The 24,369-nt window shown below is 38.6% G+C and overlaps 1 protein-coding gene across 3 annotated transcripts in view; it reads right to left on the bottom strand.

The window, feature by feature from the left end:
• Positions 1–24,369, bottom strand: part of sbf2 (SET binding factor 2) — a 106,442-nt gene that overhangs the window by 75,937 nt on the left and 6,136 nt on the right. For 2 of the 3 annotated variants that reach the window (XM_004543161.4, XM_004543162.4), the window contains exon 2: positions 12,611–12,696. The exons of the other annotated variant lie outside the window; for it this stretch is intronic. In XM_004543161.4, coding sequence (XP_004543218.1) covers positions 12,611–12,696 — 86 coding nt within the window. The remainder of the gene's footprint in view (positions 1–12,610; positions 12,697–24,369) is intronic. 3 annotated transcript variants of the gene reach the window in all.

The raw sequence follows: 24,369 nt of genomic DNA, 5'->3' as shown, positions 1-24,369 counted from the left end.
TTGAAAAGCACAACGCTGAGACTGATTTCAGAAGCTGGGTCTGTACACCTGCAGTCCTGAGAGTGATAGAGAGATATTTCAAAGATAAATATTTAAGGCACGTAAGTAGAATTCACAAGTGAGGGGAAGTAAGGGACTCTGCAGTTATAAGCTATGTCGCCAGCCACTGGTGTAGTCATCATCAAGTAGTCATTCACATATTTACTAGCAACTTTCATTCACATGTAACCACGTAGGGGAATGTTTGGAGCAAGCATGTGGGTGGTTCAGGATAGCCGTGGTATCCCAAAACTGGCACCATTTCACAGCTATTGTTTTTGCGTAGGTCCCAGTGGCACGTGAGATTGTTATTAACCATCATCACTTTCATGTATTGTTTGCTCGGAAGGAGGCTTTCCATGTTATTCTCAAACTTGAAGTCGATTAGGAAATAACATTTCTGTTAAGTGGACAAGTCAAAAAGCTCTGCCTGTATTTTATCTAGAAGTATGTGAGCTCTCCTGTGTACCGTGGCTCGATTTCATCCTGTGTATTCCCATTTCCTGGTTAGCTCATATCATGGAAAGTCCTGCCTGCTTGACAACTCCAGCTTTGTTTCCTGATGTGTTTAGCTTCACTGGCACATAAAGCATTGATTACTCATCTGTGGATCTTCCTGATGTACACATGGTCCCATTTTCCCGCTAGCTGGAAGGGCTTCCGGCTATTTGGAATGCACTGTTTAGTTTCTCTCTCATAGCTTTACAAACATCAGAAGACTGACGTGCAGCGCGACATGTCACACATGAGCCAATCCATAAGGTGATATAATTAGGTTTCATTCTTTCATAAGTCAGTTATTTGGCAATTAGCCTAAATCGGACTAACAAGGCCTGCTGATTATGAACAATGCAGTAAAGCTTTGTCATGTTTTGCTTATCCAACCAACAGAGAGGTTAGATAAATGACCCCTCATAGCTGAAAGGGTGAGTCTTCTCTCAAGTGAACTGAACTTGACCTAAGCCCAGATGCTAGGAGGTTTAACAAAACAGCTTTGGTGTTCTGGTTAGATATGAGACAAAAAGCTTCAGTTATGTTTGGCTAAAATCTTAAACTTTAAGACACTTGATGGATTAAAAGAGATTTTTAAGGCATTAAAGCAGAGTACGCTTCTTTCATTTGTGCTTATTATATTGCCTAACCTGTAGAGCTGGACATACATATATGACATAGATGTCACTGGGTGCTATTTAATAGATCATTTTTATTTTATATACTATATTCCCATAGTTAGAATACTGAATATTCTTGAACAATGCTAAACAAGTAATCATGTTTTTGTGTTTTTAATCAACTATATTTTATCAGTACAAAACATTCTAGGGCTCTCGTTCTAATCGCTGTGTGTGCACTCACGTTACCCTTCCTGTGAAGCGTCTTTACTTTTATCTTGGCTCCTAGATGGGTGGAGACGATATGCAACATAACACTGGACAATCAGGGCCTTTATCGCCTCTCTGAGGAAGAAAAAAATGGCATGCAACTCTTCTCAATAACAGTTTCTATCGAAACACTTTGTGGCAGATCTCTGAACCTCAATATGCTGCACTACAACTGCAGCTTAGTGCAGGTAAACGAGTCACTTACTTCCCATAAGGGTCGAAACTGCTGCTTCTTAGAGGGAGTAAAGTTCACCCAGCATACCACTGTTATCATGCTGTACTCCTTTTGTTAAATTCTTTTTCTTCATGCACAAAAATTGGGTTTGTTGTCTTACAAATAAATATTCAGTCTCTTTATCATATCATATTATATCAAGGTCAGATTTTTCTTAGCCATATTGCCAAGCTCTATGAGGTGAGTAGAACTAGCAATACGGTTAATATTGCTCTTATATATTTCAGCCACACATAACAGTCAAAAGAAAACAACGAGTACGGGAGGAGTTTGCTTCAAAAATAAATTCCAGATTTAATCTACGAAGGTGGTTGCTATTGTATAGTCATTGTAAAGATCATCTATATGATTCTGCCAGTTGAAAAACACTTCCATTGAGGGTTTTTTTTTTTCCATTTTCATTGCTTAAGTCCTTTGCAGGACAAGAGCAAGATGACGAGAAAACAAATATTTACAGTGAACATTTTAACCTTAAACATAAGACTTAAAGACTCTGTTTGTTTGTGTGTTGGGTGATGTTGTAGCAGTACTTTCACCAGGAGGGTGTTTAAAAGAAGCCTAAAACTTTTTAAAGTCCCAAATTGAAGTGGAGAAAAGTCTACCAGCAACTAAAACGAAACGGTGGCAGATATCTTAACAACTCTACTGGATCAGCAGAGAAAATATTTTTTTTTCAGGTTTTTTGTCTTTTTGTTATAACAACAAATAACTTAAACACAGTTTAAGTTACGACTTTCTGTTTTTTTGTGCAGTGGACTAAATTTGAGTTTCACTATGATTTCAAGGAACATTTTTACTTAAGGGGGGGCGCAGCCCAGGTCTTGCTGCAGTCAGGTCCAAGACTTCGTCTTCCTGAGAATATCTCTAATTAAAACCATATTTTAAATTTCAGTTAGAATTTCACCATTTGTACTCTGGCCCAGTGGACATAAACTATCCACACATGACACTTGCAGTTCACATTTTTCTAATAACTTGAGCATCTTTTCTGGAAGTGAAGCCTTGTTTCTCATTACAGCAGGGATTTGGAGGAAAAGCAAGAGTTCAACAAGTTAAAGTTCTAGACAAGAGACATGACACATGTGAGTCTGGTCAAGTCAGGTCACATTCCTTTAAAGGAAGATGGGCCCTGAAGTTTAATGTTTGAACAACAACAAGCAGAGAAACAAAAAAAAAAAAATCCCAAAAATCTCTGTTGTAAGATCATTTGCTGTTACAATACATGTACTTCTCTGCATTTGATGCAGGTACTCTGTGTGTTTGCATTTACTGTATATGCCACAGGAAAAAATGCAGCCTTTTCAACAACAGAACACAGAGTACAGTAACCTTTCTCCAACTTATCCTAGTGTCTCTCTGTTATCAGCCAGCCTTGGATTAGCCTACTGTAGGAGCACATGTGATTTAGTGTTGTTTGGATGCAGGACAGAAATTGCAATGCCTCCAAGAGCACCATATGCACTACAATCCCTACAACTTGTAAACTGAAACAAGGAATTTCCAAAAACACAAGAAAAAAAAAGTTCATAAAATAGCAGTTATACTTCTTAGAACTCAGTATCGGAAGTTAGACCTTGTCTCAGTATCGAAGCATAGCCAATGCAAAACCACAGCTTGGATAGACAAACTGATTTCTAAAATACTTAGAAATCACAGGTGTAGCTAGAGAGAAAAAAAGGGAAAGTCAATTGGAGTTTTTAAGGTAGGCTGTCACCGATTTAGTTTTGTTGCTAGTAAACCTGTCTTGATTTCAATCTTAGACTTTCAGAAGTATAACACCCTTCAACAAAAATAATTGAGGTATGAAGTTAATATAACACTATGTCTTGTGTTTAACACAGCAGATGATCAGAACTGACTAACTGATAATGTTTGCTCCTCAGCCCCCACATCATTAGCTGCTACAGCGCATGCTACCTTACTTAACGGATGCCTTATGTGCTAATTACAAATAGCTAAACAGCTAATGTTAAAGTATGTACTGGACAGGGAAGTTTATGATAACTGGGCTTGACTTCATAAAATTCCTCATAAAGACTGGGGTGTTGGTCTGTAAGATGCTTTGCCAAGTTTGCTGTGCTACTGTTTATGTGTTCAGCTGCTAGTGAGGAGAGAGGCTGATTGTTAGCTACAGGCTTTTGAATTCAATACTGTTACAAATGAGTAAAGGAGTATCTAATCCGATCCGTGACTTTTTAGTATCAATTAGTAACAAAGTATCTTTTTTTTGACAACCATCCGTGGTACATATACTGCTTAAAATGCCTATGGAATTAAGTATTTTCAGAGGTATGGTATTAGTATCACTAACCTGCAAAAAATTACTAAGTAACAAAGTAATGTGTCGTTGGGACAAATGTTAACCAAACCACAGGCTTGTAAAGGGGAAAAAAGGTTAAAAGGTTAAAACTGTATTTGCTGCAATAACTCCACATGCCAACATTTGACAAAGTCATTTATATCATAGTTACTTGATTTATTCATTCCTACTTTTTAGCCTAGATGTGCTGCATATGCTGCATATCCTGTCGACAGAATTTTCAAGGACTGTTCTGAAGAATGAATTTAGGTTTACCACTGACCACTATATTGGGTCAGTGGGATAAGAAAGTTCAACTTTGGGCAAACAGCAGAGACGTAGAGCTGTGGATAGATGAGGAAGACTAACACTTCACCTCAGCGTGACAGACCGACCCTCGTGTCAATCAAGAAAACATCCAATTTTAGTTTTAAGGACCACGAAAATGCATACCAGAGATGACTCAGGCTAGTGTGAGACCATAATGTCGTCTGAATATTTATTGTCACGATAATTATTTCAATCAGTCAGAAACCTAAAAACAATAAAAATGCACACTGAAGCACATACCAGGGCTGGGACACGCAAATATTTTTATTATTTAATAAATTATTTTAAGGAATAAGCAATTGTTACATCTGCCGACAATCATTTCTCATTAACTGACTAATTATTTCAGCACTGAATTATATAGCACTAAAACTTCACTTTGGCCTTTTGCATAAAATGCAGAGCCCCAACCTGAGCGCACTGTGGTGAGCCCTGTGCCTAGCACATGATCAAAGGACACTGATTTGAGGCTACATCTACTGAGGAGATGCTTTGTTTTCCTACCGGGAATTACAGAGGAGACAGCAGGAATGAGTCTGTTGACAGAACATTGTCCGCAGGCTACATGTAATAGACTCACCCTCATGTTCAACACTGAACTTTGTGGTGCTTAGGAATGTGTTTGACCTCTCAGGCATAGTTGTTAAGATACTTCACCTCACCCAACACACATAAACACATGGAAAGCCAAGTCGAGCATAAACACAAAGACCTATCCGTTTCTATTGCACAGTGTGTTGTGTATGTAACTCTCAGGGGATGATAATGTCACTTGAGTTAAAGTATTATATAAGAGATTTTTTATGGGCCTCTAAATAATTTTATTTAACCAAACTAATACTAGGTGGTCAAGTCAGAGATCAGCCAAAAATGAGAGGATTTTTTTTTTTTTTTTTTTTTTTTAAAAGAAGAAGAAGAAAAAAGACAAAGTGTGTAAATAAAGTGACGGGTCACCACTCATTGCAAGAACAGGTTTAGTGACCCCTGTGAAACTCTGTTGAAGGGATTCTTCTGAAAGATATTGGTGTTTTGATGCTGCAGTACTCCAAAATCCAAAATTAGGTGCTAATCTGGTCACTTTGGAGGCCATGGCAGCAACCCTTCCTACTTGACTGGTCTTGATTTTGTATTCTATTTGATTGGATTTTGTCGTGTACACAAAACATAATGATTAGTACATGCAGGATTGTGCAAAGGTCTTGAGCCACCCCTGATTTCTTTATATACTGCTAGGAAAATGCAAGTGATCTATTCAAACATCCGAGAGCAAAAATGGAAATAAAAACAAACAAAACTGAAAGTCAATATTTGCCGTGACTTCTTTTAATCTATGACACAGCTTGAATTCTTTTAAGCAAGCTTTTTTTGGCATTTTTCAAAGTAGTCTTCAGGAATAGTTCTCTGGGTGTCTTGAAGGACATCTAAAACTCTTCTTTGGATGTTAGCTGCCGTGTGTTTGGGATAATTACTATGCTAAAAAAATAAAGCAGTTGCTAATCAGACCCTTTCCTCATGGTATCACATGGTGGATCCAAATCTTACATTACTTTACTGCAGTTCTACCTACGCTGCAACTCTGCAAGTCCATCAGTTGTGACAAGATTAGGGCTCAAATTGTGATCATAAATATTTTGTACTTGTAAATCAGACTGCGTAGCTGTGAACTGAGTTTTATAACCTTGTAAATCAAAATATCTCAAAATGTTATGTTTGTGCGTCCACAGATGAGAGTTTCTATCTGTGTAAAAAAGATTTGTGTTCGTGAAAAATATTTACACAAGTTACAATTTTTTTGTTAGGTCTGTTTACAGATACAAAGGAAAAAACTATGTGTAAAACTTTGTGCTCAGGATCCCTCACTTGTGTGCGAGTTTCAACTTGCAAGTACAAATTTTGACCAGATTTTTTTTCCTTTCAGCTGATTGGTCAATGTCCACATGTGCTGCTCTCACCGCTAACTAGAGCAAAGCTCCCCAGCAGCACTGGCTGAAACCATGTTGCAAACCATGACAGAGCCTCCACCATGTTTTATAGATAGCTGCAGACACTCACTGTGTTATCTTTGGCATTTTTATAGATTAAATAAAATACATGGGAAATAAACGATGTGTTGTTACACTTTATTACTAGCAGGGATAGAACTGGTTCTTTGCTAAGCTGCCTGTTATGTGTAGACTGGTTTATGCACTGAGTTAGGTGCCTTTTTTATGCTTGACTGACCTTCATAAGCCTGGAAACCTGTTGCTCAAGAAAACTTTGAAACAAATTACCAGAACGTCTGTGTCGTTAGAAGCAAAATAATAACATGTCCTCTCTCTTTTTATGTCTGTCACCTTACATCAAGATCTTTTTAATCACTAGAATCTTGAATTTTTTTCTTGCCATGAACGTCATCTTACTTAGCAACAGATTTATTTATTTTTTGCAGCCACTAATGACATAATAATTTTTTTAAACATGTGCATAATTAATAACTCATGACTGATATTTCAATTACAGTGAGCAGCCTGTATTCGTAAATGTTCAAAAGAGAAATAAAGGTTGTCTGAGTGGGATCATTATAATCGGTTTTAACAGACTTGATTTCTTTTATGTACCATTTGTACAACAAACAACAACAACAACAACAGAGAGAAACCTTTTCATCATAAACTGGCGCAGGTAGAAGACATGAAGGTTTTTAAGGTGAAATATGCAGGCATAAATTACAACTTTAACCAGCATTTTGCACTTTAACCAGCAAAAGCAAGCTTGGACAAGCTTTTGTGTGTCTTGTTCACAAATAGATAGATCAGATCAAACAGCTTTAAGTCCATGTGGTTGTCTTACAGTGTAGACTTTACAAGTACTATTAATAGAGCCCATAAAACAGGAAAGGAAAGAGTGTGTCGGAAGCAGAAGACTTTTTGAGAGGGAACAACAGAGGAAGAATAAAAAAAACTTAATTTGATACCAATATGGTGTCAACAACTGTGAGCAGCTTATGGCCCTTAACATGCACTGAGATTTAAAGGGTGCTTGCAATTAGACAAGCAAACTCAGTAGTTCAAAAATAATACCAGACGGTCTTAATTTTCGCCAAAGTAATACTCTGACAGTACTGCTGCCCACCAGGACTAGTGCTGGGTAATGCTTTAACATCTTGAATATGACCGGTAACTACTTTAGTTTATGAACGAATAAATATTTAGTTAAACTAAGTATTTCTGGCACTGACCAGCAAGGGCTGCAACTATTAAACATAAAGTTAATTGGTAACACATTTCCCTACCTATTACTGTAGGACCAGGCTTTTTTTTTTTTTTTTTTTTTAATTTTTTAAATTGGCAATGAATAGGTCTTTTCCCTATTTGGCTTAAATAAGCCATCGTCTGTAAAAGCATGTCTAAAGCCACAAGAAGACCAATTGGATAACTGAATATGTTGATGGGCTAGCTGCGTGCAAGTAAATTACTCTAGAAATATGAAAATAAGCAGCCTTAGACTTATTACAGCTCACCACATTCATTTTGAACAGAATAAGCAAAAAATCAATAATCACATGGCGAGCCACGTTTAGCCTTCTGCATCATCATTGGATTCAGGTTAACCTTTGCATCGCTGTGTCAGTCATATTTACAAAATTCTGCTTAGCTAGCTTCTGTCACCTGACGACTCAGTGAGGACCTTCACAGAAAAAGTTAACGAAAACCAAACATAAATTTGTTTCTACCAACAGTAATGGGGGGGAAAAATTTTTTTTTTTTTAAATCAACCTATAAGGAAAAATTGTTACTTCTGTTTATTTGCTAATGACCCAGATAGCAATTATCATTGCTGAAATTTGGTAAAATACATAATTAAAACATTTTTTTTTGATTGCGAAAACTCCTAGGGGGTCCTAAAGTTGCACTACCTTCAAAGTTAGCTAATTTACAGTATAGCATGAGGCTGTGCCCCAATTCTGAAAAGCGAGGTGATGGAAATGTACTAGGTGCACTGACCTCCATCTACAGACCTGACTCATCCATACCAGATGAGTTCATGGGCTGGTTCCTATCATCATCACTTGCCTGCAAAGATTAGAAACACATTTTTCCGAGCGCAAGTTGTAAACGCTTTTTCTTGGTGCATTCCTCATCTGTGGTTATTTAGTCTGCTGGGGGCCTGTTGTGACCGCAAAATGCTTTTCGTGCTCAGCTTCATCCACTGATGTGCTCCTTAGTGTTTGTAAAAAGCAATTTTCTTTTTCATGGAGTGGAGAAAATCTGCAAATAATAATGGTTTACATACCAGCTCAAAACAGGGCCAAAATGCAAATTGCTGAGTGGGTCTGTTAAACACTATGGTGTATCTTCATTAAAGCTTCAAAGTTGGAATTTCAGTCATTTGGCCCCTGACCAAAGTTTGTCACACACAACATAGTAGGAAAGTTAATTTCTGAAACAACCCCCTCTTTCCTGTCCTTGCTTACCCCTCTGGGTGCTTTTTTTGTTTGTTTCTAATCAAGAAGATTTGAAAGACTTGAACATATGAATCCTATTCAACATGTTATTCAACAGTCCAAACTAAACTTGCAAATACTGTCATATCTTCGAAGTACAAAATGTGATTTTTGCAAAAAAAAATAAAAAAATACGTCACTGAAAAAAACTTTTTTCAGTGCCTTTAGTGAGAAACATCATCCCTATGCTTTCTTTGCAAACTGGGGATTGCAGTATGTCTTAATTTGAGTCCAGGCTGACACATAATGAAGAAGCATTGGTGGGGATCACTCCGGAAAGATAAAAATTCACACACCCACACAAGCCCAAAAAGAATGCTATGCAGGTCCTCAATGACATCTGGAACCACTAAACTAATAGATTCAGCTAAACGTGTTTCAGTGTTGCTATATTTAAACTAGAGGAATCTTTGACAGGATACTTGAGGGATGATGCAGAGAAAACAGAGCCACCTTGGTTTCTTTTTCTCAGACACACTTAGAGTAAACTAGGGTTTGAACTCAAGAAAAAAAAACAACTCGCCAGTCTAGAGACATTCTCTTCATTTCATTTCTTGAACTACGCCAGTCACCGATGCGGTTTGTCGGCTTTGAGGAGCATTGTGCTTTGCTGCATGACACACGGTTGCTCGTATCTAAATAATGACTCCCAATGAGACATTCCTGTCGGCCACCAGCAGACTCAGTTAGTTACACAGGAAGACGCCGGCATGCCATTCAAACCGCCCACTCACAATATGTCCATTTGTGGCGGAATAACAGCCTCACTTGTCCTCATCTGCCTTATAAATACCGCTGCGTAAACAAAAGTCGGAATAATAGCGTCTCTTTGACCGTGACAGAGATCCTAAAGATTTCAGCTGCAGCCATAATACCTTACAGCCATCGTTTAATCAATGATTTAAAGATAAACAAACCTTTTTTCGTAAATCATCTAAAAGACGGAGACAGAACTGTAATGTTAAACTTTTAAATCTTCAAATATTATATGAAAAGAATAAATTATGAACTCCACTCCACAAACTACTCTATCATAGTGAAAAACTTACCTCATCTAAACATGACTTTTTGTGGAATGCCAAATGTTTGCATAAACTAAGTTTATCTTGGCGTAGATATCTGACCCACATTATGCAACTTGTATGCGGTGAAGTTACAGAAGGGTCACAATTTAAAGGAAAAAACAAAACAAAAAACAACAGAGTGTCTTAGCAAGGTGTCGAGTGACCAACCCTGACAGAAGTTTTAATGGATCTTGGCACAGAGTATCTCCCTGAAACACTTCTGGATGGCTGAATACCATTCTTCCACGAAATATTCACTTTATTTGTTGTTTTGATGATGGCGATGGGGTGGAGAAAGCTGCCTAACAGATGTGGTCTAAAATCTTCCATAACTGTTCAAGAGGGCTGAGATCTGGTGGCAGCAAAAGGCCGTAGCATGAGTCACAAGATAGGAAAAATACATGCAGATCCACGCCAAAAAGCGAGGCAGGTGACGGGCTGAAATATGTATGAAACACACTGACAAGAGCAGAGCAGTTTTATATATTTATTGCATTTGGTAAGGTGTAACGTTTGGCGTCCACCTGCTCTCCATCAGAGGACAATCAGGAAAAAGTTGGTCTGATGAAGAGCATGTGTGCTCCAAACTTTACACCCTACCAAAATGCAATAAAAAGATAAAACCTGAGTTTTGCATGTGATCACAGAATGAGTCAAATATTGTAAAACCATGCAGCGACCTCTCTGGCCCCACTGATGTGTTCATCCTGGCAATGATCACTTTCATGACAAGATAACATAAAGTATTGATTTACAGTGATCTTTCCCTTATAAGGCAAGGGTCTCGAACCTGTGGCTCAGTGTGACTTTGACTCCAAAAAAAAAAAATCGCTTGACCTGCAGCTGAACTTCAGTCAAAATTAAGCTGAAACTGGTCAATTTTTGAAAGTTTCACTATTATTTAAAGTTTTGAAGCTATATATTTTATTGATTATCAAAGGAGGCTACTTTTCATTTGACTGATGCCCAGAAACAAAGAAGTCTCAAAGTGGGTGGCATAGCTTTATTCTCAAAGTACCCCAAACAGGCTGGTAGTTAGGATTAACAGTTTTAGTATTTTCAGTACTATACTTTCTATAAAACCTACTTCTTTATTATTATTGTTATTATTTTAAAACACATGGATCAACAATATTATACATGAGCTAAAACTTAATATTGTTTTGCAGAAAAAGAAGAAATCTGGCAAAGCTGTGCAACCGTTTGGTTGTTACATTCAAGTCAAGCATTGAGGAGAGCAGGCGCTGCCTCGGTGAAGTGAGAAAAAAAATGAAACAATGTACAGATGAGCAGGACAGCATCATGTGCAAGTACTGCGTTTGGATGCAAAGTCCTTTTGCTGTTTTCCCTCCCTGCTGGTTGCCTGAACCATTTAGCTTAGTCATTAAAAGCTTATCTGCAGTAGCTAATATAAATGAACAAAACAGATATAACGCAGGCGCTCATGTCCTGTGCAGTAAGATACTGTTAACTGCTAATGTTACCCCAGAGATTGACAGTTTTCCCAGTGCTGAGAAGCAAATATTTGTTCATCCATTTTATTGTCCATATAAGGAAAACAGACCCCCAGTCACAGACCCCTTAGTCACCCTGCAGAAGAAAAAAGGAGGGGAACATGCTAGTATCTATTCCCTTAACATGACTTAACAGGAAGCTGGAGAGAGAATCAGAAATGGAGACCAGATAGCAGGGTGGGCAAAATGTGAAAAGGAGACGAAAGGGGTTACCCAATTAGTGACTGTGAAAAGGGTTTAAACAAACTGGAGTAAACAATTTAGCTGAAACAGGAAATGCCAATATCTGATACACAAGCTCCAAAAGGGCAAGAGAAAATTCCCTGGGGTGTCATCTGTCATCTGACGCTGAAAATACTTCAGATTTCTTTTTTTCCCTGTGACAAATGTTTCTTATGATGCAGCGCTTTCCACAAAACACATTTCCTAACATTGAACCAGGAAGCATGTAGTGTTATTCAACAAGGTCCACCGTTAAACACGAAGTGGGGTCAGCACTGCACGGCACAATCGTCAGTCACAATGACGATGGAAATATTTAGATACCAGTCAATCAGAATTAACTCTATCAAACAAAACAAAGCAAAACAAGTGTACACTAAAGGTGAAATATCACAGTTCTCTTAATGAGACGTGCTGTGGAGGTAGTGGTAAAAGAGGCCAAAGGAAGGGTCAAATTTCTAGATTTTTCCCCCTCGTTACTCATAAAAGCTCAGTTTATCTAAAATACTGCGGTGAAAATGCCTTTTTGTTGCGAGAGGTCGGAGGAGAATCGCCAGACTGCTTTTATGCTGACAGCATGGCAACAGTAACTCAAACACTTGCTACAACCAAAGTATGCAGAAGAGAATCTCTGAATGTACAACACATCAAACCACAATGAACCAGACGGCTTGTAGTAGTGGAAGAACAGGGAACTGAGGCTACGATTTCAAAGGGCTCAACAGAAAAGGACAATTAAAAAAAAAAAAAAAAAGGGGAAAATCTTGTCTGGTTTGGCGAGTCGATATTTCTGCTGTGACATTAAGACGGTAGGGTTAGCATTTGGTGTAAACAACATGAAAACATGAATCCATCCTGCCTTGTATCAATGATGATAGAATTTCTGAGCCATGTTTTCACCCCCTTGTTGCATCTATGCTACAAAGAATTAAGGCTAAATAGCAGGTGAGTGTAAATTGGCACTAAATAATCACAACTTTTAGAAACCTTGAGCCCATTTTGAGTCGTTGTGAGTGCAGAAGTGTCATGTATCATGACTTGCCATTTCCACCCCCTGAGGAAAAGCTGTTCCCTCCCAGTCCTTTTTGGGAAATCGCTGAATTATCTTTCCACATCCCTCTCCTGAACCTGCAGGTAAAAGCAAAGACAAAGACTGGTCAGTCATTACAGAACACTTTTAGCGCATTAACATAGATTAAACAGGCGCCTGTCAGTGCGCCCCAGGGCAGCTGTGGCTACAATGTAGCTTGCCATCACCAGTGTGTGAATGGGTGAATGACTGAATGTAGTGTAAAGCACTTTGGGGTCCTTAGAGACTAGAAAAGTGCTATACAAATGCAGGCCATTTACCATTTACCATGAATGAACAGAAAAAAGTCATTAATGTATACGTATTTATGTATACAAGTCAACCAATTCAGCAACATGTTGATATGTAATATAACAATACCTCAATTTAAAGATTTCTCTTTATCAACAAATAACAAATGAAAGTCAGCATGAAAGGATGTAACGTGTAAAAAGGCCATTACTTGGTTTCTCCTTTATCTGGAAAAAACCCCCAAATCATCTGATGATTTCTAAGGAAAGTCACAACAGCCAGGAAGTGAGAAAGTGCTGAGCATTAATGACAAGAATTATTTTTACCTGTAAAAGGGAACTGAAAAAAAAAATCGTACTGAAAAAAAAATAGAAAATACATTTGTTAAAAGAAATTTAACATATTATGCGTGAAAGTCAAATAGGTTGAAAGGATGAGGATAAATGTATCAGAGAACTGGGGAGCAATTCATGCCAAACAAAACCGAGTTTGATCAAATCAACCCCTTCAGGAGCTGGAACTGTTGTCTGTTTTTCAGTATTTCCTCTTTTTTTTTTTTTTTTTTTTTTTTAGACAAGTCAGCAAATGTGGCTAAAATCACAACAGTACCAGTAAATTCTTTAAGTTTATTTCTGGATAACAGTTAATAATAATTAAAAAAAATACAACAAAAAAAAAAAAAACTACCTTATTAAATAAACATATTTAACCCCATGGAGAAAAATCTCCTCGGTTCCTTCAATTTATCTGCTTTAACTGAAGATACGCTTCAAATAAATTGAGTCGGTGTGAGACGGTGTGCTAAAAGAATCGAATCATGGTTGATGAATACCACCTATCTTTTTGTGAATGATCTTCCAGCATCGCTGCAGTATTATCACCAAAACCAATTCAATAACTCTGAAATGCATTCTTGCAAAGTTGGTGAAAAACTCGTTGTGGATAGAATAATGAAAAAAGTCCTGATGAGACTGAGTAAGGCAAGATGTTTAAGGAGGAATGCGTGTGTGAGAGAGACATGAAAATTACAACATTAACACAAAGCAGGCCTGTTTCAGTGATAGCGTATGGACAAGCAAATACTAAGACAACACTGAGCTTATGGTGTGTGTGAGAATACTTTAAGTTATTTATCAGTAAACTTCTACACGCTTTTATAGAGACTAAAAGCATTACAAACGAACTTTGTAAGCTTTTTAATTTCATCTTTTAACATCTTATTTTTGCCGTTTTGAGTTAATAAATGCTGGGTTAGCTCACTCGAATTCCCAGTTACGATCAGTAAATTACCACCCTAGGTGGTAATTTTGTCACTGAAGATGTCCAGTGAGGACAGTCTCCACTTAAATTCATATTATAAAAACCCACTGCTCCAAGCTAAAGTCCATAATTAATCTTAAATGCATATTACTGTGAAGTGAATACATGAAATTACTGAATGATCTGAAACATGTTGCCTCTGAAATAAACCCTGCCATTCACTTTTGTTATTTCCCTAAAGAAATTGTTGATGTTGGCAGGAAAGCATATATACATATGCAGTACAATGTAATGTACAATTCAATGTCATCCACACTTAGAGTACATAGTGGTGACAGAGAGCTGGATACCGATCTATAGCAGTTGTAGTGAACTTCCCATTAGTGAGGTTGACCATCTAGAGCTTTACCGCTGAAATAACTCCCTCACCGATTTCCCCCAGGACCCCATATGGCCGGGTCTTGCAAAACCCCAAAACCAAAATTAGATGCAATAATTCACTTATGCAAAAACAATATGTATTTAGGACTTGATATATGACTGCAGCATTCTTGTTTAGCAATGTTGAAGGCTAATAAAAAAAAAGCAGCTTTTATCTAATTAGGGAAAAATTCCCCCCACTTAACATGCCAAAAACTGTTTCACAACATGCACTTTGTCACAATGTATTGCCTGACCCCATGACTTCATCTTCACGTTATTTTAAACTCTTAGTCACTCTCTGACAGTTAGGACACCCTTTCTATTCATCGGCCAAGAGAAAATTGCCTTTTATCAGGAGAGTACGAAAGAAACAGACAGAAATTGAATACATGTGTCTCGTTTTTTGGAATCCTTTTAACTAAACTGTATAAATAGCCCTACAGAGGTTTTTTTGTTTATGCAATCAATAAAAAATGTTGTTTTTGCTGTCACATATGGCGCTGAACATTTTTTGTAGAATCTCGATAATTAAAACACACTTTGAAAATATTTTTGAATTTACTACATGGAAAAATTTAAAAACAAAAAAAATTCCACATGCCACAATCAAAAGCATGATGTAAGTATTGGCTAGCACTAAAATCATATAAAACAGTTACAATGGTTAGGGAAATCAAAACCAAACCATGTGCCTTTTAAACATAATTTATAACCTGCAACTTTAATTTCAGACAGTAAAAAAGAAAAAAAAAAACCCTCAAGAAGCCACACAAGGACATTTCTGGATGGATTTGAGGATATTCCATCTTCGGATGTGTGAGGACACTGCACAGCATCGTATGGTAAATACAATCTGTCAGTGCTGTTAGGAAGAGCGCCAAACCATAAGCAGCACCTGTCAAGCTCAGCATAGGAATAAACAGGGAGGTTCTTCGAAAGTCTGCGTTTGTATGTGTACCTGTGCTGCAGCTAGGCTAGCAGCTCACGACAGCCTATCAAATATGGGTGTAACACTATGCATACTCCTCGTGAAATGCACTCACGCCCTTTCAGAGACAATTACTGTCAGAGATCTATTTATGTCTCCATACTTGCTCTCCTGGGACAAGCTCCACTTGGAACGTTTCGACGCACCAGCTGCTGTCCGTCAGCGATAGCATGCTAGCCTTGATTCCTGCCAGTTTTATGGCGTGCCGAGTGTCAACTGACCTTGTTGCACGACCAGAATCTGTAACTGTCCTGCATACTCGGCACAGATTAACCAATCGGCCACCATTTGGAGTTCAAAAGTCAGATATCAGAGACTGTAAGTGAAAGATGGGCAAAGCTTGTGGAGATGAGAAATTATGTCTGTGAGCTCAGTGTGCACTTTTCTGATGAGTTTATGGTCTTTATCCTTATTTTATGTCTTTCTGAATACAATGTGATGTTCGTTTTTTTAAAATTGTTTTATTTATTTATTTATTTTAATAATGTTGGTCCCATCAGAGTCAGTTTGCATCACTATACAAATACATTTTGATGTGCAACAATTTCCATTTCTTTTCAAGGTTTTCCAGCCCCCCCCCCCCCCAAAAAAAACCAAAAAAAACCCCAAAAAATGCTGTGACTCAGCAAGCTATTCAACAGACTGCTTATGAAGCCCCTGTGTCACAGTTTGGCAATAGGTCATATGCCAAGGGAAGCAGAATTGCTTGAACAAACAGGGAAAAAAAACCCCCACTGCAATACATTATCGGAATGACATGAGATCCTACAGCTGCAGCATTCATGCACCAAGCGCCTCAAGCCTGCTGTCAGCAACGCCATGAAATGTAGACCGCTGCAAAGGACAGCAACTAATTTATCATGCTGAAGCACTTTGGCCTTAATGGGACTGATGGCCTGGATTCGGAATTGTATGCAGAGTATTGCGCAAAGGTTTTAGGCACTTGAGATGTTTAGATTAATTCAGAAACATGCAGGGAGAGTCAAAAATTATCTTCAGCCACAACAAGTTGAAGGAGACCTGCAACACAGACGGTATGGGGTGGGGGCTGTGGGGGGTAAGCCTTAATCTAACATCACACAAGCTATGTACAAAAGGAGGCAGAAGACAGTGAGACTGCCTAAGTCAATGGTGCTGTTTGAGTTGACTGGAACCACTTAGGGAATGGATTTAACCTCACACTCAGGTAACGTCCTGCTATCTATCTACCAGCTGCTGTTGCATGAGAGCGAGAGAGAGACAGCCACAGACATGTTTATTTCCTACTTAATGCATTAAGAGAAAGTAAAACGTGCTCTGCGAGCTGAAGAGCCTCATTCACATACAGCGATCAACAACTTAGTCTGCGTCTCATGTGCTCTGCAACACGCTCTCCCCTCACACGCGCTCAGATTAATACCAGAATACGACAGAGCAGTGCAGGAAATAGCTAGCCCCTGCATGAACTCATTTACATTAAGCATTCATTTTTTAAAAATCAATCAAACAGACAGAAACTCCCTCGGTCTGCTTTTTCTCATTTTGAAATGCTGAATGTATCAAATTCCCACATGCATTCATTCAAAAAGACTGCAAAGGTGTGAAATACAAACTATTGCCTTGACTGGCAAGTTGTACAGGCTATCACTCTGGTCATCATTGGCCCTGAAGTTCATTGGCAAAAACCCTAGGACCCACCTGCGAAGTTCTTTAAAAACACTGTGCATGCGTAGCAAGGAAAGCTGTGTACCACTGATACCAAGTCAGAGAGTTAAGTGACAAAAATAATTTGCGTCATTAACTTAGAAAGCATTGATGTTTTCCATTTACAGGCTAAAAACAAAGAGAAGCCTGATGTTGTTTACACGGAAAAGCATGTGCAGATATATCATGGCTTGTGCTGGTAGAACACCAGTCTGCCTGACTGTTACATCTTCAGGTTTTTACAGCTCCTCTAATTGAAATCACATGCTTCGAGTCCTCCAGGTTCTAATTTTCAACCGCAGATGAAAATAAATGACAGAATTCCTCGCATTCCACGAGGCTGCACTCTCGTATTAAAACAAGCCGTGCTTTCAAATATGGCCCCCCTGATAACTATAAAGAACCCCATTGGAGAGGATAATAGAACCCAGGCCTGAATGCGAACATGCTAATTTGAACATCCGCTGGCACGACACGAGGGGAGGATACAGTCCAAAATCAACGCATGTTTATTTATTTATTTTACAGTTTTTTGGCATGTACTAAATATGCCCAAGCCTTTCCAGCTCAATAAAGCACAACCTCCGTGTGGTATGGCCCAACAAGAGGGCTGAAAAAAAAAACAAACAGAAAAAACAAAACGTGAAATAAACGATACATACAAATAATAATTTTTAAATGTCTTTGGGGACTAACTTACTAGGAACATTAAATATTGGTGAAACAGCCTTTACTAAGTGTTTAATAAGGAGATATGTACATTCCAGAAAAAACATTAAAAGCATAGATCTCGTAAACTGACACTTCGACGCCAGCAAACTCTTATCAAGGGTTTGTGGCACACGGTAACAGCTTATAAAAAAACAAAAATATTCCAAGTGTCCAGGAGAAAGGGGGAAAAAAACGTGGCTGTTCCTGTTTGTTGTCTTCCTAAAATCCTTTATGTTTAGCTTTAAACTGACTCCTTTCTTTGTAGTTTGTAGCTAATTTGAAAAAGCCCAGTGATTTGTTTGACAAGCGTAAAAAAAGGATCATCATTTGGTCAAATCTAATCGGCCACTTAAGCAATCCTTACGCCTTGATTATAGTCCACTTTGGACACAAATGGCTGGAGACTCAATGGCTGAGTAGTCATTCCTTTTACACTTCTTTGAAGTCTCCTTCAAGTCCACCGCCTGGGGGCGCATGCTCAGTTGGTGCATTGGAATATATATTCTCCCCGGACGAGTCCACGCAGTCACACAACAGGCTAGCACATCTGAACCAGGCAATTTTTTTGCCCCGAGGACCAAAGTGGATACTAGCAGACACGGAAAGTATAATCTCGCCTTTAAACTAAACTCTAGATTTGCTAGAGTCAGTGCGGTCAGTGGTCACTGACACAATTGCAACAGGTATTTTGTTTGTAAATGCAGAAACTCGAGAAATCTGTGGAAATATTTAGAAAACAGTCATCACACTCAGATGGCGAAATGATCACTTTTCGACTGCCTAGTTTGAAGCGCCCCTGTCAATGACCCGGAGTGTTATGTAAGCAGCCTGAAGCTCATGCACGATAATATTTGATGTAAAATATGATCATTGTTTAAAACGTTGCTTAAAACTGACTATAAATGTAAATAGTTGCAATGCAAATCACAAAGGGCAAAAGATTCAAGTCGATATCTCAGAGGAGATGTAAGAGGTGGCACGGAAGTGCTGTAACACCGTGGCAATCCCCATCGCTTTGTGGGCAGCTCAAGAAATACAATATTTTGGATTTGATATTGGATCTGACTCTACATTGGGTATTGATTAAATCTATGGGCGATTTTACTGAACAGAAAACTGTGAAAAAATGCTTTAACTGTTCTATTATTAACTTGAATACATTTCTCACAGTTCACTAAATTATTTTTATAGGGATTATTAAATTCTATAGCCATTCTGCAGAGTTTCATGCAGTCTTTCTCCACACACACACACACACACACACACACACACACACACACACACACACAGAAATATGTGACTTAGATCGAATGAACCTAATAATTTATTACTCAGTTGCGTGATTTAGCACAGTCCCAACAACAAGTGAAAAAAAAAAGTTGTTAGTCTTTCTTGATTAGAGCAGATGTTTCTCCTCTTAAAAAGAAAAAAAACAACTCAATTTATCTTTCTGATTTATCTTCCTGCTGTTACTGTTGATAAAATATAGCCAGATGCTCATTTTACCATGTATGGAAAAGGCCACCAGTGGACTCTGCCAGTTTACGTAACATGCACGTCACCGTCTAACCTCATTTTGGCCCAGGCACTTACACAGGTGGACCATTCTGGAACGGGTTCACAGGTATGGCTAATTCACTTTCTGTCACTTTACTATCACTACCCGAATATAAGGAGAAATTCCATGCATAAACCTAAAAACGTGATTTACTTTAAGCTATTACAGTGAATATATAATCATCGTTTAAGCACAAACATTCTGCTGGATCTGCTCCATCCATAAGAGTTTAGGTTGACAATATAGTCTCCAGATGTGAGGAAATATGGCTATGGTAGCAATCTTCTTTATTCAAACAGTCACAGTGTGGGGAGCAGCTCCCATTGTCTGAATAGCAACACAGTCGACGATGCTCAGTCACAGTTAACCTGAAGATAAACTTGTTTTAAAATCCTCAGCTACTATAGAGGTCTCCTGTATGAAAACATTTGCATGCAAATTCTGTAAAAGGCCAAATCTTTCCTGTAACATCATCATCGTAGTACACGGAGGCCCAGATTGACCTCAAAGTTGACCACGATCAGGAAACTAACTTGTTCTGGATGTCCTGTGTTCAAGATAGGCAAAGAAGTGAGCTTTGGTTTTATTTGCATGGTGAAAGGGTACCACAGATTAGACAACTGTTGATGTCATAATTAGCTGAGATCAACAGCTAACTCAGGAAGCTTAGTACAAACATGCAAAAAGATAAATTCCCTTTAGGTCATGCCCAGGTCAAAAGCCAGGAGAGGAGCTTTAGACAATTACAGTCAGTGCAAAAGAAAGTTTTCACAAGAATCTGTGAATTCCTGTGAAAAACTAACCTAGCGGCCAAGTGCTGCTAATCAAATGCACTTAATTGACTGGTCATTAGCAAGTGTGACTATAAAAGCAGAAGTTTTGGCAGTTTGCAGGTGTGGAGTATTCAGTTGTGTGTTAACACAATACCACAATCTTCCCAGGAGTCCCAGTAAATTCATCCCAAGGTCAGACCGTGCAGTGCTAACCCGAGAGCTACAGCCTCCACAGACGTCAGTTAGCATGTTAAATGACAGTTCATGACAGTACAATTAGAAACAGACCGAATAATTACGGAGATTAGAGAGACCTTCTCTCTAAAAAAGAACAACACAGCTTACGTTTGCAAAGTTGCACCTGAACAAACCGCAAGACTTTTGGAACAATGTCCTGGACTGACGAGACCAAAGTAGATATGGTCACGGCACCATGTCTGGTTTAAACCAAACATGTCAGCACACACAGTTCGTACCAACTGTCAAGCACAGTGATGGAGGCATGATGATTTGGGCTCGTTTCCAACCACAAACACCTCTGTATACCAAAGTACTCTAGATTCACGTGAGAGCATCTGTGTGACAGTTAAAGCATGGCCCAAACTAGGTCATGTAGCAGGACAATGATCCCAAACACAGCATCAAAGAATGGCTGAAAATAAAAGGATCAAGGTGTTTCAATGATCCAGTCAAAAAACCAGACCTCAACCTTGCTGAAATGCTGTGTTAGCACCTTAAGAGAGTTAGGCATAGGCCACTTCAGTGAGAGAGAGCTTGATAAAGTAATACAGAAAATCTTCTAAAGGTGATTCAAGATGGTGAATCACGTGGAGCACTTGAGTTTCTTACAGGACCTGCATAGACCCTTTGAAAGCTTTTCACATGACAGCAACTTCCTCAAATGTGGATTACAGTTTTGTCCGCCTCCTCTCTGCTCACAGCTTGAAAGCTTTGTTTTCCATCTCAAAGAATAATTTAAACCAGTTTCGATATTCCACAGACAAGTGGTCCCCAGTGGGTTTCTACAAACTACATAAACATTTAAATATACTAATCAGTCAAATTCTCACCAGTTCCACTTTCACTCAGCTCATGAAAACTAAAAGCTGTGCTGCTCTCTTATATTAATGTCTTACTCATGATTCGGGCGGTGCATGTGGAGGCAGTTCCATCCAAAGAATTACTCCCTTTTCTAGCTTTCATCAAACAATTAGGTGCAATTTCTTTTACAGCCTTCGGTTACATGTGTTGATATAATTCTTGAGACTAGTTTGTTTATAACAATGGCAATACATACACACTGAGTTTATTTGGGATCAATACTGTACCCATTCCAATGTTTTACAGTATTTTGTGTGGATCGAGCTGTATCCTACCAACCCATTTCATCTGTCTCAATATATTTATCCTTAAAATGTCACAGTGAAAATGGTTCCTGCCATGAACTTTACTGTAATTTGCATAACCACAAAAATCACAATGCTCTAATTGTTTAACACCTTTCAACACACTGTGACTGGGGCAACAGGAGCCAGTGGAGTTTCCCTACATATCAGTTTTAAACTTCAACGGAGAGGAAGGAACTCCCCCATTGTGGTCAGGGTTCTTTCCACCACAAAGTTTAATTCCAAACGAGGCGCTGCCAAATGTGGAGCCCAAAAGAAAACAATCAATGGAGGCAGCGAATCCAAGAGTAAAAGCAGAAGTGAGTCAATTCCACATCTGCCATCTTACTCAGTGCAAGAGCCATAAACTCAAAACTTTGTTAACAGACAGTCTCTCTTGGTGATGAAAAATGCAAGGACTGGTAATCAGGGTGCAGGAGAGCCTAATTTTTCTGCTTACATAGGGACCTAAAAGGATTTCAGGATTACAGGAGCAGTGTCACAAATGTTAAAGTTGAAACAAATATTTATTTTTATCAAGTAACTAATTATACACTGGAACAGCAGATATTAAAAAAGATGGATATTAAAGGTGTAACCTGTAATTAACTTTTCTAAAAAAAATAAAAATAAACACTTGAATCGTTATAAATCTTCTCAACGACTGGCTGTTTTGTGTTCCCCTCATTAAGATAGATGACAAAAATAAAGAACTGTGAAGTGCGGATTAATGTTGAGACGATTTATATTCTCCTGTCCTTGGTAACCATTATTATCTTGTCACTAAACTAGAAGAAAAATGGAGAAAGTCACTGCAAGCCCATTTTGAAATTTATTATTCACAAACCTCAAACTTTCAGCAAATTTTTATAAAAAAACAACAACAACAAAACAAACAAAAACAAAAACAAAGGAAAAAAAAAAAGAGTTTTCCAGAAACACAGAGCCAGCCACCATTTTCAATGTGTTTGTTACCACTAACAACAAAACAGACCACATAACTTACAAAGAAAAACGACACATGGCAGCACTTTATAATCCACATACATCATGAAATTAGCATCCCTGAACATCAGTGGAGCTTACTAATCTAACATCACCTACACAGGAATAAATGCCTTCCAGATAAAGCTATGTCAATATTGCAACAAAGTTTGTAATAAAGGCCTAGTGTGTCTTCGTCCCAAACTGTTATGCACCCATAGCTCAGTTCAGTCCTTCCTGTGCACATTCACTGTCATAAATGAATTCTCAGTACTGTGCAAAAGCTTTAAGGCATCCTTCATTTCTTTATATTCTGCAAAGAAAATAAGAAAAAGGCGCAGTAATCATAACAGTTCATATTTAGTATCACCACCTTTATACTCCAGATCTGGCCCTTTAGTTGACCCATCTAATGTTCCTCACACACAAATCATCACAGTGGAAGCTATTCATAACAAAGGGAAAAGGGGAAAAAGGCTGGGGTATGTAATTACACAAGAACTGGGCTGAAAATCAGATTAGAGCAGACACATTTGAAATTCTTAGTCCAAATTTGCATTTGTCACGCTATAAGATCATCAAGTGGTCAGGGATAGCTCAGTAGGTAAAGTGGTCGCCCCATGATCGGAAGGTCGGCGGTTCGAATCCACTTAACGGCTACCCTGAGGTACCCCTGAGCAAGGTACCGTCCCTACACACTGCTCCCCGGGCGCCTGCTTAGTGGGCTGCCCACTGCTTCACTGAGTGAATGGGTCAAAGGCAGAGAAAAACAAGTAATTTCCCCATGGGGATCAATAAAGTATCCATTATTATTATTATTATCATTATTATTAAGTTGCACAGAGAAGGTCAGGAGAGAGGTACAACAGTGAGCCTCTACAGCCTTCTGTAAAACACAGTGGAGGCTCTGTCATCTGAATTTCAGCCATTGATCTGGGGGGGGAGGGGGTCCTGTCAAAATTGATTGAATTATGAATACAGAAAAATGCCATGAAGATCTCGAACCAGCATACTATTCCATCTGGAAGCATCTGATTGGCAGGGGCTTATTTTGTAGCATGAAAATAATCCCAAACAACAGCGCCACTGCATTAAAAGCATACATGAATAACGGACAGTGGAATAGCATCAGTCTCCCCAGAGCCCAGACCTATGTAATGTAATGTAATATGTAATATAATGTAATGTGTGCGTGTTAGTCCCCGTAGGGAAATAGTTCCTCTGCATTTAACCCATTCACCCAGTGAAGCAGTGGGCAGCCACCAATGCAGCGCCCGGGGAGCAGCGTGTAGGGACGGTACCTTGCTCAGGGGTACCTCAGGGTAGCCGTTCAGTGGAGTCGAACCACCGACCTTCCGATCATGGGGCCACCACTCTACCTACTGAGCTATCCCTGCCTGTGACCTCAACCCATTTCCATGTATGATTATGCAAAAAGAAACAAAGGATAGCTCAAGACATAGCACAGTAATATAAATGTAAAAGCATTGTTTTTTTGTGATAATATGCACTTAATGATAAAATGAACAGCCCATGTCAATCAGCCCCACTGAACAAACTGCCTGCGTCATTTTTTCCAAACCTAATTTGTTTTATTATCAAATTCCTGGTAAGAAAGTTTTTGTTCCAAATAGAAAAAGCTCCAGGAAAAGTTCTATATTTCATGCAGTCTCTAACAAGCTCCTTAACTACGCAGGCATAAACAGAAGACAAGA

This window comes from Maylandia zebra, linkage group LG1 (genome assembly GCF_041146795.1).
Source record: "Maylandia zebra isolate NMK-2024a linkage group LG1, Mzebra_GT3a, whole genome shotgun sequence".
Classification (NCBI taxonomy): Eukaryota; Metazoa; Chordata; class Actinopteri; order Cichliformes; family Cichlidae; genus Maylandia; species Maylandia zebra.
Note: the sequence above shows the minus strand (reverse complement) of the source record. Positions and strands in the feature narration are given on the sequence as shown.